This window comes from Geotrypetes seraphini, chromosome 17 (assembly GCF_902459505.1).
Source record: "Geotrypetes seraphini chromosome 17, aGeoSer1.1, whole genome shotgun sequence".
Lineage (NCBI taxonomy): Eukaryota > Metazoa > Chordata > Amphibia > Gymnophiona > Dermophiidae > Geotrypetes > Geotrypetes seraphini.
In genome coordinates this window covers 15,864,750-15,882,102 of record NC_047100.1, presented here as the reverse complement: position 1 = coordinate 15,882,102, position 17,353 = coordinate 15,864,750, and the positions used below count along the sequence as shown (strand labels likewise).

At 42.9% G+C, this 17,353-nt stretch overlaps 1 protein-coding gene across 5 annotated transcripts in view; it reads right to left on the bottom strand.

The window, feature by feature from the left end:
* CCDC66 (coiled-coil domain containing 66) overlaps positions 1-17,353 on the bottom strand; it is a 93,909-nt gene that overhangs the window by 15,642 nt on the left and 60,914 nt on the right. For 3 of the 5 annotated variants that reach the window (XM_033926262.1, XM_033926259.1, XM_033926261.1), the window contains one exon: positions 950-1,242. The exons of 1 other annotated variant lie outside the window; for it this stretch is intronic. In XM_033926262.1, the coding sequence (XP_033782153.1) occupies positions 950-1,242 (293 nt within the window). Of the gene's footprint in view, positions 1-949; positions 1,243-9,303; positions 9,442-17,353 lie in introns of those variants that run through there. One more of the 5 variants, XM_033926263.1, reaches the window with a different exon arrangement.

Here is a 17,353-nt window from a genome sequence, read left to right as displayed (position 1 = left end):
ATCGTGGATTACAATAAGCAAGTGTTAAGAAGTGAGTTTCCAGTTTGGACCAGAAAGAGCTAAAAAGAAAGCATCTTGATTACAGATGGGTTTGTGCCTCAAAGAAAAAGCACAAAAGCAAGAGGCTGCTTCCATGCAGGAAATATAGGGGTCCTTTTACTAAACTAATGATGCCTACTGCAGGACACACTGAGGCATCCTGCGGTAAATTTGCCGATTTGAGTATGCACATTGCATACTAAATAAATATTTTGCATTTTTGTGGAAGTGGGTGTGATAACGCTACTCAAGTGTGTGGAGTATTGCCCCATGCTGATTAATGCATGGCTCATACATGGGCCCTTACTGGCTACAATATGGGTGGTGGTAAGGATTCATATGGTAATATTTTTAACGGCTATGCACTAATTGTGCAATTAGCGCGTGGCCATTAATTCCAGAAATAGGAAAATCAGCTAATTTCCAGGCACAACACAAGTGGCCTTAGCCTATGGAAAACACTCACGTAGGAATGCACCAAGGCCACTTCTGCTGCGGGTTTAGTAAAAGGAATCCTATTAGACAACTGTGGTGGACAAGAGCAGAAAGAGAAAATTCAAATTGTGCATAATTTACATGTGAACACCAGAACTTAAACACAGGAGAAAATGTCACTGAAAAAGGGGCATAATAGCAAGTTCAGCAGAATCTGGAAAAGGATGGTGTGCATAATCTAGAACACCGCCAGGGGACTTCAACACAGTAATCAAGGCAAAGGAAGAACACAATGTGCAGAAGACAAAAGACACTGAATGTGAAAGATGAATTTTGTAGATATTGCATCATAAGGGTTGAACAGAAGAGCAAAGGGTAAAAATATAAAAGCAAAATAAGAATGAGATCTAGAGGCTATTAGTAGCTCTATACATCTATTGCTCATTTTATTAGCTAGGACATTCTTTTTCAATACCGTTTAAGTGCCTGTATTGTGGGTCATGCGTTGATGGTCTTGACATTGGTGCATCTGGATCAAGGTAGTATATTTCTTTTGTTCGTACATAAGGAACAAATTGAGAAGAAGGTGGTCTTTCCGTTTCTGGTTCACTATTTTCAAGAGACAGTTCGCTTTGTTGTTTATCCAAGTAGATGTTTTTCTCTCTATTGCTATTACCATTGTAACTGGAAAGATTGGATGTATTCATTTGTCTCTGTTGCATGTGATGCATTCTGTTTTTTACTGCAGGAACAACTGGTGATTCAGATCTGTACAGAAAAAGAGATATTACCTTGCTAATATATTTTCTAGTAGATAGGTGTGCCATTCTGAACAGTAGGGTATTCTCCCCATGCTCACGAGCCATGCAGAAGGAATATACTCCAGGTTTTCAACTCTGTCTCCTTTTACCAAAGGCTCTGCTGCTCACTTCAGTTTAAACCAAAGCAGGCAATAGCCCTATAAAGATATACTTAACAAGGAGGGGTACAAGGAGACTCTCAGAAATAGTAATGTTGTTCTGCTCTAAAGTAAAAAAACAAAAAGAAAAACCAAAAACATGTTAAACATTGCAATGGAACAATCCAAACTTCAGAATAACCATATAAATTCAGCAACATTTATGGAGTTCAAACATTCCCCAATGTGCTATAGCAATACATTCTTCTTCATAACTTTGAGAGTTGACCAAGATCAAAATCTCAGCTTTGATATGAACTGTCTAATTGAGAGTAGGTAGGCAGAGAAATAACTGACAGGGCTGGGCTCTAGAATAACACACCTATCTACTAGAACAGGTATTAGCAAAGTAAGAACCTAATCTTTTTTTCTAGTGCAATAGGTGTGCCATTCTGGACAACAGGGACGTACAAAAGCAATCCCAGAAACCTCTGCACCTGCTTGTAACACTGAGGACCCAAATATGGTGTCCTCCCATGCTGCCACATCCACTCTATAGAACTTGGAAAACGTATGCCGTGTGGACCAAATCACTCAAGCTTCCGCCCACAAAGAAGTCACTCTTCTTGATGAATGCGCTTCCAAAGAGACATGCTATATATTGCCTGTGGCAAGCAATGCTGCCAAGATGGCCATGCAAATCCATCTTGAACTGGTAGCCTAGGACACTAGTCTACCGCATCTAGCCTGACTGATAGGCACAGATACAGTTGGAATTAATTGGTGACCTCTATATAACATAGGAGCACTCTCCTTGCATATAGCTTTCGCAGAATCTGATCCTTTTCCTTTGACCTTGTGGTCTGGAACACTGGTAATCTTATTTCTTGATTGACACAAAACGCCAAACGACCTTCGGCAAAAAGGACAAGACCATGCATAGGGAAACTCCCGCTTTCGTGATCCCTGCATGACAGCGCCTGAAGTTCCAAGATGCTTCTCACTGAGGTAACAGCCATGAGGAGAGCAGTCTTGATGGTAAGATCCATCTTGGATGCCTCTTGAATAGGCTTGCACGGAGCCTGACAGGCTGTGCAGAACAACATTAAGGTTGCATGATGTTAACAGCTGCTTTACTGGTGGTCTGAGCCTTAGCACCTCTTTTAGGAATCTGGCTATGTCTTGATAAGAAACCAGGGGAACTCTGCAATCTTGGCCACTAAACATGAGAGCCCCTCCACTTGGAAAAGCCAGCACCACCAAGATTGGAGCACTAAATGGAAAAACTTTTTCTGTTATACACCAGTGCTGAAAAGTTTCCCATGCTTTAGTGAAACCGGAGACTGTCACAGATTTCTTGGCTCTTAGGACAGTAGCAATAACTACCTCTGAATAGCCTTTGCACAGTAATGCTGTGCACTCAAGAGTCATGTTGTAGACAAAAGAGATCTGGATCTTCTATGACTGCTGGCCCCTGGGAAAGATAATCAGGCTGCACCTGCAGTCTGAGACCTATGTCCCTCTGAAGACACACTAGGTCCACAAACCACACCCTGAGTGGCCAATCCAGAGCCACGAGGACCACTCTCTCCGAGTGGTTTGCTATTTTGCGGAGAATCCGTCATATTATGGGCTATGGAGGAAACATGTACAAGAGCATGTTCTTCGGTCACGGCTAGACTAGGGCATCCAGGTTTTTGCTTCTGGGCTCGGAACTTCAACTGAAGAAATGATCCCCCTTATTGTTCCTCACCACAGTTAGATTGAAGATGGCTGACTCTCATCGAAGAATAATGGACTGGAACACTACTGTAAATAAATGCCCATTCTCCTGGGTTTTAAGGTCTGCCTGCAGAGGTAATCGGCATGAACATTATCCACTCTTGCTACATGTGCTGCGGAGATTGCCTGTAGGTGTATCTCTGCCCAATGGAACAACAAATGGACTTTCCAGCTCAGCTGCACACTCTTGGAACCTCCTTGATGATTGACACACCACCACTGTAACCTTGCCAGAGAAGACTTGGGCGGCCTGTCCTTCCAGAATCTTCTCCAGCTTCTGCAATGTCAACCAAATGACCCAAAGCTTCAGTCTGTTGATGGCCCACTTTCTCTGGGAGGCCAACCAATTCCCCTGGACTGGACAACCACTGCAGTGGCCTCCCCAGCCAGATAGGCTAGTATTCAATATGAGAACCACATATGACACTATTCTGAGGGGCATGTCCTGTAATAATGACTGTGGACGAAACCACAAATTCATACTGCTGTGGGAATCTGGAGAGCATGGGAGTGTAATTTGAAGGGAGTCCGATTGTGGGGACCACCGCAACAGCGGTGTGCACAGGAGAGGTCACATATGAGCCTTCGCCCACAGAACCACATCTATAGTGGCTGCCATAGAGCCTAGCACTTAGAGATAATGTCACGCTGATGAAGCTGGCTTGGCCATCATGTCTAAAATCTGAGTGCAAATCTATCTGCGTGCATCTTGAAAATAGGCCCAGTCTTACACCATGTTGAATAGAATGCCCAGATATTCCAGTGATTTGACAGAACCAGTTGGCTCTATCGACAATTTACAAACCAGCCCAGGCTCTGTAAGACCTGGAACATTTGAGTCATTGCCTGTTCTCCTTCCAAGAATGATGGAGCTCTAATCAACCAGTTATCCAGGTATGGATGCACTTGCAATCCTGCCCTTCAGAGATGCACTGCTACCACCACCATCACCTTGGTGACCATGCAGAGTGCTGTTGCCAGACCAAAAGGGAGCATTGAGAACTGAGAGGGAGGAGTAGCCTAGTGGTTAGGGCTGCAGCCTTGGCACCCTGAGGTTGCAGGTTCAAGCCCAGCACTGCTCCTTGTGACCTAGGCAAGTCACTTAACCCTCCACTGCTCCAGGTACATTAGTCAGATTGTGAGCCTACTGGGACAGATAGGGAGAAATACTTTTGAGTAACTGAATGTAAACCACTTAGGTCAGTGGTTCCCAACCCTGTCCTGGAGGACCACCAGGCCAGTCGTGTTTTCAGGATAGCCCTAATGAATATGCATGGAGCAGGTTTGCATGCCTGGCACCTCCATTATATGCAGATCTCTCTCATGCATATTCATTAGGGCTATCCTGAAAACCCGACTGGCCTGGTGGTCCTCCATGACAGGGTTGGGAACCACTGACTTAGGCTATAAGTAGTGTATAAATACTAAAATAAATAAATAAATAAATTGATGATAGCTTTCCAACACCTGGACTCTCAGGAACTCCTGAGCTCCTGAAACATAAGAATGTACAGGTAGGCTTCCATTAAGTTTCAGGAAGCTAAACATTTCCCCAGAGCTACCTCTATACTTACTGGCCACACTATCTCCATGCGAAAGTGTGGAATCTTTAAGGCCTTGTTGACATGTGAGATCTAGGCTGGGTCTCCAGTCTTCTGCCCAAGCCCGATTTTTCTGACGGCACTGGTTCTATGGCCTAGTGTAAATTTCTACAAGTCTCTGTACTGTTGAAAAGACTCTGCATGCATTTTCTGGGCACCCCACCGGGAAGTCCACAAACCAACCTGTTAAGGGATGGGTGAACTGAAGCTTTTACTCTCCCTGAATGATCCCCAGTATCCAGCAGTCTGACAAGATCTGTGCATAAACCTTTGGCCTTGGTGTCATAGTGCCTACTTGGAAACATAGACGCATGATGGCAGATAAAGGCCAAATGGCCAATTTAGTCTGCCCATGCACAGTAAACATTATTTCTTTCTCTTATCGAGAGATCCCACATGCCTATCCCAGGCCCGTTTGAATTCAGATACAGTTTCTGTCTCCACCACCTCTTCTGGAAGACTGTCCCATGCATCTACCAACTGGAAGCTTGGCATCACCTAGGTCATGTGAATTTCTGCCATGATCCCTGACAGGATCTCTGAGCTTAATCTCCTCCTGAGTACTGTCAAAAGTGCCTTGAATTATGAAGATTAGACCATCCAGAACCTCTAGAGGCTTACGGTCTGCTATCAGGCAGAGATTTGGGCCAACAATCTGTCACAATGGCCATCAGGTCATTCAGATTTTCTGAACAACATCTGTCCTTTGAAAGGGAGTTTGCTGAGGGTAGCTTTGGAGGCAGAAGCTCCTGCTCATTGCCTGATCCATAGCATTCTGCTGGATGAATGGAATAAGCCGAGATTTTACTCATGGCTCTGATAATTTTGAAGAGAAACATAGAAACATGATGACAGATAAAGGCCAAATGGCCCATCCAGTCTATCCATCTGCAGCATCCACTACCTCCTCCTCTCCCTATTGGCTAAGGCTCTTAACATTTGCATCTCCTCTTCCTATAGGCTAAGGCTCTTTATACCTGCATTGTGATGTCATAGAGCTTTATGGTAATATAAACATGACAGCAGATAAAGGCCAAATGGCCCATCCACTATCTCCTCTTCTCCCTATTGGCTAAGGCTCTTAACATTTGCATCTCCTTTCCCTATAGGCTAAGGCTTTTTACACCTGCATTATGATGTCATAGAGCTTTATGGCTTTAGAAGCATAGATATATAAATTTCATTGAAAAAAGACTAATATATTATATCATCCCCCCTTCTTAGAAACATAGAAATAGACGGCAGATAAGGGCCACGGCCCATCTAGTCTGCCCACCCTAATGTCCCTCCCCTACCTTTGCCCTGTGAATAGATCCCATGTGCCGATCCCATTTGGCCTTAAAATCAGGCATGCTGCTGGCCTCAATCACCTGTAGTGGAAGACTGTTCCAGCGATCAACCACTCTTTCAGTGAAAAAGAATTTCCTGGTGTCACCTCGCAGTTTCCCGCCCCTGATTTTCCACGGATGCCCTCTTGTTGTCGTGGGACCCTTGAAAAAGAAGATATTTTCCTCTGCCTCGATGCGGCCCGTGAGATACTTGAACGTCTCGATCATGTCCCCCCTCTCTCTGCGCTCCTCGAGCGAGTATAGCTGTAATTTGTCAAGCCGTTCTTCGTATGGAAGATCCTTGAGTCCCGAGACCATCTGGGTGGCCATTCTCTGCACCGACTCCAGTCTCAGCACATCCTTGCGATAATGTGGCCTCCAAAATTGCACACAGTATTCCAGGTGGGGCCTCACCATGGATCTATACAATGGCATAATGACTTCCGCCTTACGGCTGACGAAACCCCTTCGTATGCAACCCATGATTTGTCTTGCCTTGGACGAAGCCTGCTCCACTTGATTGGCAGACTTCATGTCCTCACTGACGATTACCCCCAAGTCTCGTTCTGCTACCGTTTTTGCTAGGAACTCGCCATTAAGGGTATAAGACTTGCATGGATTTTGGCTGCCCAGGTGCATAACTTTGCATTTTTTGGCATTGAAGTTGAATTGCCAGGTCCTAGACCAGCGCTCCAGTAGGAGTAGGTCGTGCATCATGTTGTCGGGCATTGAATCTTCGTCTGTTGTGCATTTGCCCACTACATTGCTTAGTTTGGCGTCATCGGCGAATAATGTTATTTTACCTCTAAGCCCTTCTGCCAAGTCCCTTATAAAGATGTTGAATAGGATCGGGCCCAAGACTGAGCCCTGTGGCACTCCACTGATCACCTCCGTCATTTCGGAGGGGGTGCCGTTCACCACCACCCTTTGAAGCCTACCTCCAAGCCAGTTCCCAACCCATTGCGTCAATGTGTCACCTAATCCTATAGAACTCATCTTGCTCAGCAACCTGCGGTGTGGTACGCTATCGAATGCTTTGCTAAAGTCCAGGTACACGATGTCCAGGGACTCCCCAATATCCAGCTTCTCCGTCACCCAATCAAAGAAGCTGATCAGGTTGGATTGGCATGATCTCCCCTTAGTAAATCCATGTTGTCGGGGATCCCGTAGATTCTCTTCATCCAGGATCTTATCCAATTGGTGTTTGATTAGAGTTTCCATTAGTTTGCTCACTATCGATGTTAGACTCACTGGTCTGTAGTTTGCTGTCTCCATCTTTGAGCCCCTCTTGTGGAGTGGAATGACGTTAGCCGTCCTCCAGTCCAGCGGGACGCTGCCTGTACTAAGGGAGAGGTTGAAGAGCGCGGACAGTGGCTCCGCCAAGACATCACTCAGCTCCCTAAGCACCCTGGGGTGCAGGTTGTCCGGCCCCATTGCTTTGTTAACCTTGAGCTTTGACAGCTCACCGTAGACACTGCTGAGCGTAAACTCAAAGTTACTAAAAGGGTCAACTGAGCCAACCCTTGTCTGTAGCTGAGGGCCAAGCCCCGGCGCTTCTCGGGTGAAGACTGAGCAGAAGTATTCATTTAATAGTTGGGCTTTTTCCGAATCCTTTTCCACATAGTCTCCGTCTGGATTCCTAAGACGTACAATCCCGCCTGAGTTTTTTCTTCTGTCACTGATATACCTGAAGAAGGATTTATCTCCCTTCTGGATGTTCTTTGCCAGAGACTCTTCCATGTGGAATTTAGCCTCCCTGACTGCTGTTTTGACGGCTTTTGATTTGGTCAGGTAGTCTGCTCTAGAGTCCTGCTTCCCCGATTGTTTGTAAGAGATGAATGCTTTTTTCTTCTCCTTGATGAGGTCTGAGATCTCCACAGTAAACCACTGTGGCTTATTGTTCCTTCGCCGTTTACTTACTGATTTAACATAGCGGTTTGTTGCTTCTTGTATGGTGGCTTTCAAAGTCGACCACATTTCTTCCACATTATCGGTTTCTGCTTGGCTTTGTAGCGCCTGGTGAACAAAGTCTCCCATTTCTTTGAAATTTGTGTCCTTGAATTTGAGGACCTTGGTCAGTGTGGTAGATTTAGTGAAACCTTTCCTGAGATTGAACCATACCATGTTGTGGTCACTGGAGCCCAATGTGTCGCCCACCGAGACCTCTGTGACACTTTCTCCATTGGTAAGTATCAGGTCCAGTATTGCCTGATCCCTTGTTGGTTCCAATACCAGTTGCCTGAGTCTTGCTCCCTTCATAGAGTTTAATAGCCTCCTGCTGCTGCCGGAAGCTGGGGCAATGGCTTGCCTTCTGCCAGGGTAAACCCACACATCTTGGCTGCTGCAGCTGCTTTGAATCCTAAAGCCAAAGCTTCAAACTGCCATTTTAAGCCCACATCCACTATGCGATCCAGGGTATCCTTTAATACTACATCTCCCTCACTTGGCAGGGACGTGCACTTGGTTACCTGAGCCACCAAGGAAACCAACTTAGGCTGCGTGAACATCTGTTGACACTCCTCTGTCATAGGATACAGCCTAGACATTGTTTTGGTTACCTTTAAAGAGCCCTCAGGAGCATTTATTTATTTAGATTTAAATCCTGTTCTCCCAGAAAGCTTAGGATGGGTTACAAGTTAACATACATAGTTTAAAACAGTGGAGGAACATAGCATCAACACAAAGGAGGAGATACGGCTATTATAGAGGGGAGCAGAACAAAATGGGAGTGACATTTAAGCGGCATTAGTTATATCATTCATGAAACATTCAAGGTGATTGAAAGATGGATGAAGGAATTTAAACTGAAACTCAATCCTGAGAAAACAAAATTGTTCTTCTCGTCTCCTCGTCTAAATCAGTCTGAAACTTCTCTGTCTTTGAATTCTATACTGTATCCCATTCAGCCCTCTATTAAAATATTGGGTGTGATTCTTGATCATAACCTAACTATGAAAAATCAAGTAAACTCTGTTGTATGGAAGGGTTTTAATATGTAATGGAAACTGCGTACCTTGAGGGCATTTTTTGACGTCTCCGCTTTTAAATTGTTGGTTAAATCTCTGGTGCTAAGTCAGTTAGATTACTGCAACATTGTTTACCTTGCAGGCGTTAAAAAAAAAAAAAGCTTTCTAAATTAAGAATCATCTGGTCTGAAGAAATTTGACCACATCGCCCCTTTTTATCAGGAATTGCAGTGGTTACCTGTAAAGGCATACATCATTTTTAAATTAGGCTGTATCTACTATACAATGTCCTCAGGTCAAGCTCCGCATTATTTGGCTAATTCTTTTTTTATTTCAACTCAAAGGCTCTCTCGTGGATCTCATGCTCTTTTTGTTTTTCCACCCGTCAGGGGCTGTAAATTAAAAAAAAATATCATGAGCATATTCTTTCTTATCAGGCAGCCACTTGGGACAAGGATTTCAAGCAATTACTACTGACTTCTACCTCTTATTTACATTTTAGAAAACAATTAAAAAGTCATTTGTTTTCCATATTTTTGAGTAATTAACATTCAAATTCTTATCACAGGTTCTTCCTTTATATTTAATTTGTATTTTATTACTTAATCTTTTGTTAACCGCATAGAACTTAATGGTTATGCGGTCCAGAAATTGATTTTATGTTTATGAATGATCATAATAATAATAGCTTTATTTATATCCCGTCATACCTTTTCTGTTCAAGACGGTATACAACAAGAGATGCTGTAAGGACAGCAAGGTTACATCAGTAAGATTTGGGAAGGTGTGGAACGGTGGTAGGGGAATATGTGGAACGGGGTGGTAGGGTAGGAAGAAGGAGCGTATTAAGAGGTAAGAGATGAGTGAATAGAAAGATCAGATAAATTTGTTGAATAAGTGGGTTTTTAGTGATTTTCTGAATGAATGATATGTTGGTGCGTTCAGGATTAGGTTGCTTAAGGTGTCGTTCCAAATCCCTGCTTGAAAGGAGAGTGTCCTGTTGAGGAATCTTTTGAATTTGCATCCTTTGGGAGAAGGAAATGTGAACAGTAATGTTCTGTGAAAGAAGCGGGGTTTGTCCTGTAGGGTGAGGTGTTTCAGGAGGTAGGTGGATACGGTGCCAAGGAAGGTCTTGAAGCAAAGGCAACCAAATTTGAAGATTATTCTGGCCTCGATAGGTAGCCAGTGAAGTTTCTTGCAGTATGAGGTGATGTGGTCGGATTTTTTCAAGCCAAAGATTAGTCAGATGGCTGTGTTCTGGATGAGTCTCAGTTTCTTGATGGGTTTTTTGTGAGATCCTAGGTAGATTATGTTGCAGTAGTCCAGTGAGCTCAGGACTAGAGACTGGACCAACAATCTGAATGATGTGAAATCGAAGCATGGTTTCACTGTGCGTAGTTTCCATAATAAATGGAAGCAATTTTTTGATTAGGATGTTGGTATGGGCTTCGAGTGTCAGTTACTGATCTAGGAAACTCCTAGGATTTTGATGGTAGGGTTAATTAGGAAGTCCTTTCCATTTAGGTTGATAGCCGATTCTGTGATTTGTTTATTGGGGAGGCCATATATATCTTGGTCTTTTCCAGGTTTAGCTTTAGTTTAGAGTTTGTTGACCATTGTTCTACGTGGTTGATGATTAATGAGATGAAGTGTCTGGTTTCAGTTGACAGTGTAGAGATGGGGACGATTGTGATGTCATCCACGTAGATGTATGATTGGCGGTTCAGTTTGGAAAACTCTTGGCCTAAGGAGGACATATATAGATTAAATAGGGTGGGGGATAAAGGGGAGCCTTGGGGAACACCACAGGGATTGGTCCAGATCTGGGAGTAGGTTTGCTCACTGGTGACTTGGTAGGATCGGTTTCTAAGGAAGCCTCTAAACCAGTTGAGAATGTGGTCTGAGATACCTATGGTTGAGCTAGCCGGATGAGTAGGATGTCATGGTCCACCAGGTTGAAGGCACTGATGAGGTCAAATTGGAGTATTAGTGCGTGTTTCCCTGAGCTGAGTAGTTGTGCAATGTGATCAATGATGGAGGCTAAGGCTGTTTCAGTGCTGTGGTGTGAGCAGAATCCCGATTGGTATTCGTGAAGTAATGAGAATTTATCTAGGTAGTTTGTAAGGGCAGCATTGATTAGACCTTCCATCACTTTGGTGAAGAGAGGGATGTTGACTACTGGTCTGTAGTTGGATGTTGTTGATATGGGGTCTTTGCGATTCTTTACAATGGGCGAGATGAGGATGTGGCCAAGATAGGTTGGGAATTTGCCGTTTGACATTAGTTGAGAGATCCAGTCGAAGAGAATGGCCTTGAAGGGGGTGGGGGCTGCTCTCATGATGGTGGGTGGGCAGTTGTCTAGGCGGCAGAATGTTTTGGCATATTTATTATAGAGCTTGAGAAATAGGAACCAGTTGGGGGGTTTAAAGTGGCTCTAGTTCCTGTCTACCAGGATTGGGTCACAGTGAGTGGGTATAGTTGTAGGGGGGCAGTTGGACAGTGGAGTCTGGAAGGAAGTTCTGAGATTGAGGATTTTTGACTTGAAGTCAAGAGCAAAGTTCTCAGCTGTTGGTAGTTGTGTGGAGGAGGATTTTTTGTGGTGATCGATTTCAAGAAGTTTGAAAAGTTCTTTGCTGTTGGTAGTGGGGGATCCTATTTTGTTAGTGTAGAAGGTACATTGTTTTCCCTTGGTGATTCTTTTGTACTCATGGATTTTGGATCTTAATATTGCTTTATCCTCTTCCCTCTTTGTTTTGTTCCAGATTCTTTCTAGTTGTCGTGCTTTTCTTTTAAGTGAAGCTAGTTCCGTGTAGAATACACACCTAATGACTCAAGGTCGCATCAAGATAAGTGGATGCAAGGGAGGGCAGATCTCTTATTTCACATATAGAGTACCAGGACTGTGGTTGGGTCATTGGTAGAGGAAAGTTTTCACTGCTTTCCTGAAGTCTATCAGTCTTTCCAGTGACCTGTTCTAAGTCGTTTCTCATTTTTTGAGTGAAGCAAACATCTGGGTGTGTAAGGTTGCAGTTTGGCAGATATGTATCTTGGTACCTTATGGTGAAAATTATGCAAAGGGGGGGAAGGCGACATCACAGGCAGCACCCTGAAGAGCCCCCTGCAGATGCATAACAGCCTGTGCTCATGCCCCTATGATTCAGTAGGTAAGCTAAGGTACTAGAGGTACAGATCCCAAGCTTCACAAAGATCTCTGCAGGCTGGCCAAACAGGCTGCAGACCCAAGTTTGCTTCTTCTCCAAGCAGGGAAAGTTCTCCCCGAACTAGGGAGTTCTGGAGCAGATCAGAAAGACACCTTCTAGCTGAAGGGGGGCAGTGGAACCCATGGTAGAAGAAGGAGTTGAAAACCTGGAATGGATTCCTTCTGCATGACTTGTGAGCATGGGGAGAATCCTTCTCTCCAAATGATACACCTATTGCACTAGAATAATTTCTGTTAATAAGTCCACTGTATCATGTTCAAAAATATATTAACTATGTAAATTAGTTTTCATAATACAATGCAAAATCCTCTAAAGAAATATCCTGAAATTCCACCTCTTGAAGCATAGTATAGGAGGTCGACTTGCAAACATCAAAACTTTTAGAATGTTGATTTTAGAGGTTCAAATGTTAAAACACAGAGCAAATCTATAGGAAGAGCTATACAGCACAGCTGATATTTTCCACAGTTTAGTTACTTAATCAGGACTAACATACTTTTAACATTTTAAAATTACAGCATCATAAAGCTTTGTATTATAAGTCTACCATTCTTTTTTATTAACAAAATGACTGTAAATTAACGACTAATTACTTAACAGAGTAGGTTGATTTTAGAAAGTGTAATTGTTTTGTGTATATTTAGGTGTTCTTTACAGTGTGTATTTCTGTGGAATTCCTCATGTGTCCAATGACATGTATTTTCATTTATCTACATATGCATTAGGCACATAAAGTCCCAAAGTACATACACTGTAGGACCTAGTGTGAGACAGAAGAGCCATTGCTATATGTTACAGAGGGAAATGAATAAAATAAACATTTGGCATGACATATGGAATCCATATGGATAGAAATTCCATGTGTGAAGGGAATGAATTTAAAGGTAGGGTTATATTACCGTCTGCCGGGACAAAATGAGCAGACAGATGAAGAAATGATTTCAGAGATTAGGAAAGCTGGAGAATTGGGCAACAGTATAATAATTGGTGATTTCAATTACCCCCAACATTGACTGGCTAAATGTTACACTGAGGAGCACTAGGGAGGTAAAATTCCTAGACGTCATAAATGACTGCTCCTTAGAGCAACTGGTCCACGAACCGACAAGAGGGTGAGCTATTTCAGATTTGGTCCATAGTAGAATGCAAGGCATAGTACAGGAGTTAACTGTGTTGGGTCCACTGGGAAACTTATCATAACATGATCAAATTTGAGCTGATACAAGGAGTGACGATGTCGCAAAAAAAAAAAAAATTTAATTTTTGAAAGGGCAACTATGATAAAATGAGGAAAATGGTTAAAACGAAGCTAAAAGGATCAGATGCAAAGGTTAGGACTGTAAACCAGGTGTGGATGTTACTTAAAAATACTATTGAGGAAGCCCAGCCCATATATATTCCATGTATCAGCAAAGGTGGAAAGAAGAGGAAACGAGAGCCGGCGTGGTTAAAAGGTGAAGTGAAAGAGGCTATTAGAGCCAAAAAAACATCCTTTAAAGAATGGAAAAAGGATCCGAAAGAAGAAACACAAGCACTGGCAAGTTAGATACAAAGCATTGATAAAGACAGCTAAGAAAGAATATGAAGAGAAACTTGCAAAAGAGGCAAAAACTCATAGCAATTTTTTTAGGTGCATCAGAAGCAGAAAACCTGTGAGGGAATCTATGGGACCGTTGGATGATCAAGGAGCGAAAGGGGCGCTCAGGAAGGATACGGCCATAGCGGAAAGACTGAAATAATTCTTTGCTTCGGTCAAGCATGATTTAATGAGATGGAGTCAGCATGGGTTCAGCTGAGGGAGATCTTGCCTCACAAATTTGCTTGACTTCTTTGAAGGTGTGAATAAACATGTGGATAAAGGTGAGCCGGTTGATGTAGTATATCTAGATTTTCGGTAATCTTATGACAAAGTTCCTCATGAGAGGCTCCTGAGAAAATTAAAGTGTCATGGGATAGGTGGCAAAGTTCAGTTGTGGATTAGGAATTTGTTATTGGATAGAAAGCAGAGGGTAGGGTTAAATGGTCATTTTTCTCAGTAGAGGAGAGTAAACAGTGGCATGCCACAGGGGTCTGTACTGGGACCGGTACTATTTAACTTATTTATAAATGATCTGGAAATTGGAACGACGAGTGAGGTGATTAAATTTGCAAATGGCACTAAACTGTTCAAAGTTGTTAAAACGCATACAGATTGTGAAAAACTGCAGGCAGACTTTAGGAAATTGGAAGACTGGATGTCCATGTGGACAAATGCAAAGTGATGCACATTGGGAAGAAAAACCCAAATCACAGTTACCGAATTCTAGAGTCCACTTTAGGGGTTAGCACCCAAGAAAAGGATCTGGGTGTCATTGTAGACAATACGCTGAAACCTTCCACCCAATGTGTGGCGGCGGCCAAAAAAGCAAACAGAATGCTAGGAATTATTAAAAAGGGATGGTTAACAAGACTAAGAATGTTATAATGCTTCTGTATCACTCCATGATGCGACCTCACCTGGAGTATTTCATTCAATTCAGGTCTCCTTATCTCAAGAAAGATATTGCAACACTAGAAAAGGATCAAAGAAGAGCGATCAAGAAGACAAAGGGGATGGAATTCCTTAAGTATAAGGAAAGACTAAAAAGGTTAGGGCTCTTCAGCTTGGAAGAGAGAAGGCTAAGGGGAGATATGACTGAAGTCAACAAAATCCTGAGTGGAATAGAATGACTACGAGTGGATCGATTTTTCACTCCGGCAAAAATTACAAAGACTAGGGGACATAGAAACACAGAAATATGATGGCAGATAAAGGCCAAATGGCCCATCTAATCTGCCCATCTGCAGTAACCATTATCTCTTTCTCTCTCTGAGAGATCTCACTTGCGTATCCCAGGCCTTTTTGAATTCAAACACAGTCTCAGTTTCCACCACCTCTTCTGGGAGACTATTCCATGCATCTACCACGCTTTCTGTAAAAAAGTATTTCCTTAGATTATTCCAGAGCCTATCACCTCTTAACTTCATCCTATGCCCTCTCATTGCAGAGTTTCTTTTCAAATGAAAGAGACTTGACTCATGTGCATTTACATTATATAGGTATTTAAATGTCTCCATCATATCTCCCCTCTCCCGCCTTTCCTCCAAAGTATACAGATTGAGATCTTTAAGTCTGTCCCCATATGCCTTAGCCTTCCTCTGGACCGACTCCATCTGATGAATTTACAGGGAAATACTTTTAAACCCAATAGGAGGAAATTTTTTTTCACTCAAAGAATAGTTAAGCTCTGGAACGCGTTGCCAGAGGTTGTTGTCAAAGCGGATAGCGTAGCTGCTTTTAAGAAGGGTTTGAACCATTTCCTGGAGGAAAAGTCAATAGTCTGTTATTGAGAAAGACATGGGGCAAGCTATTGCTTGCCCTGGATCGGTAGCATGGAATGTTGCTACTCTTTGAGTTTTGGACAGGTACTAGTGACCTGGATTGGCCACTGTGAGAAAGGGCTACTGGGCCTGATGGACCTTTGGTCTGACCCAGTAAGGTTATTCTTATGTTATGTTCTTATGTTCAATCAGGGCACGCTGGCAAAGCCTACCCCACCAGGCTAAAGCACAAAAAAGGCAGTTCCATAAACTAGGCAGACACATCTATCTACACATTATCCCCCAGATTCTATATATGGTACCTGAAATTAGGTGCACCCATCTAAATTGGCTAACGAGGCAATTAGTGCAACTAATTGACTGTTAATTGGCATCCATTTGAATTTGCACACACAACTTGCTATATGTCATTCTATAACCATGTGCTCCCAAATCCCATAGCGAGCAATGCAAAAGGATCATGGCCATGGCCAAGTACATGGGCAGCCATTTTTGAAAGCAAGATTTTGCTGCACGGTGGCATTGTATGGAAGAAAACCCGCCAAATCCCTTAAAGTAGCCCGTTGAAGTGGCGAAACAGGAGCTCTCTTGTTGGGAAATGGTTTGGGAGCCTGTTCCAGTAGTTTGAGCGCAACCGTTTGAGATAAGTGAATTAATTTGTCATTCTTGGGAGCAGAGTTTATATGAACTTGTTTGTTATTGCTGCTGCGAAAGTGGTTTCACAGACCCCCTTCTTTTTTTGCACCCCGAATATAAAAGATTAATATATACTGAAAAAGAGAAGAAGAAACGGTGTGATTGTTTTTCTATTTTTGTTATGTGAAGTTTTTTCACAGACCTATGATGACACGTGTTCTAATGGATGCCTTATGTGTCCTAGAGCCAAAATATTGAGGTCTGTTTTTCTCCACTTTGTCTTATTATTTATTACTGTTTTCAGTCATGTTTGTGTGATTGGTGGTACCATCAATACTTAACACAGGATGATTTTTTTGTTTTGGGTATAGTAGGACTATCACACCTGTGTCCATAAAGGTTTGGAAGTACATAGGCAGGTCAGGGGTGTTCCTAAAATTTGCATGCCGTGTTATAGAATAGGGGATAGGGGATGTATGCACAAATTGGGCGCCTGGAATTGCACCTGGTTTTAGCAGGCGTTAAGTCCCAGAGCTCAAATTTTGGTTCTTATCTTTAAGTGTCCATTATAGAATATCAATGAGCTCCAATTTTTGAGCACTATTCATTGTGGATATCCTATAAACCTGACTGGCTGGGGTGCCTCCAAGACTAGGTTTGTGAACCACTGCGTTAACCTTACTTCACACCTATTTTGATGTGGATACTTTTGCCCATACATAGTTGGTGGGAGGCAGGATAATTCAGTGCAGCTTTTCATGTGGGGACCCCTGCTCTATTTGGTATTGCTTAGAACTATTTAGTCCCCTATACCAGTGGTTCCCAACCCTGTCCTGGAGGAACACCAGGCCAATTAGGTTTTCAGGCTAGCCCTAATGTATATAATAGTATATGACAGCAAAAAAAGAAGGAATATCAGCAGACTGATGCTGGAAGGAATTCTCTGCTGTCACCTCACAAGAAATATCAATCTTACTGAAGGATATCTGCCCTGCCAATCTACTAGAATACTCTCCCCCTGGTTTTCTATCATGGTTAACAGACGTCATCAGCATATGCTTCAAAAAAGGTACTTAACCCAAAATAT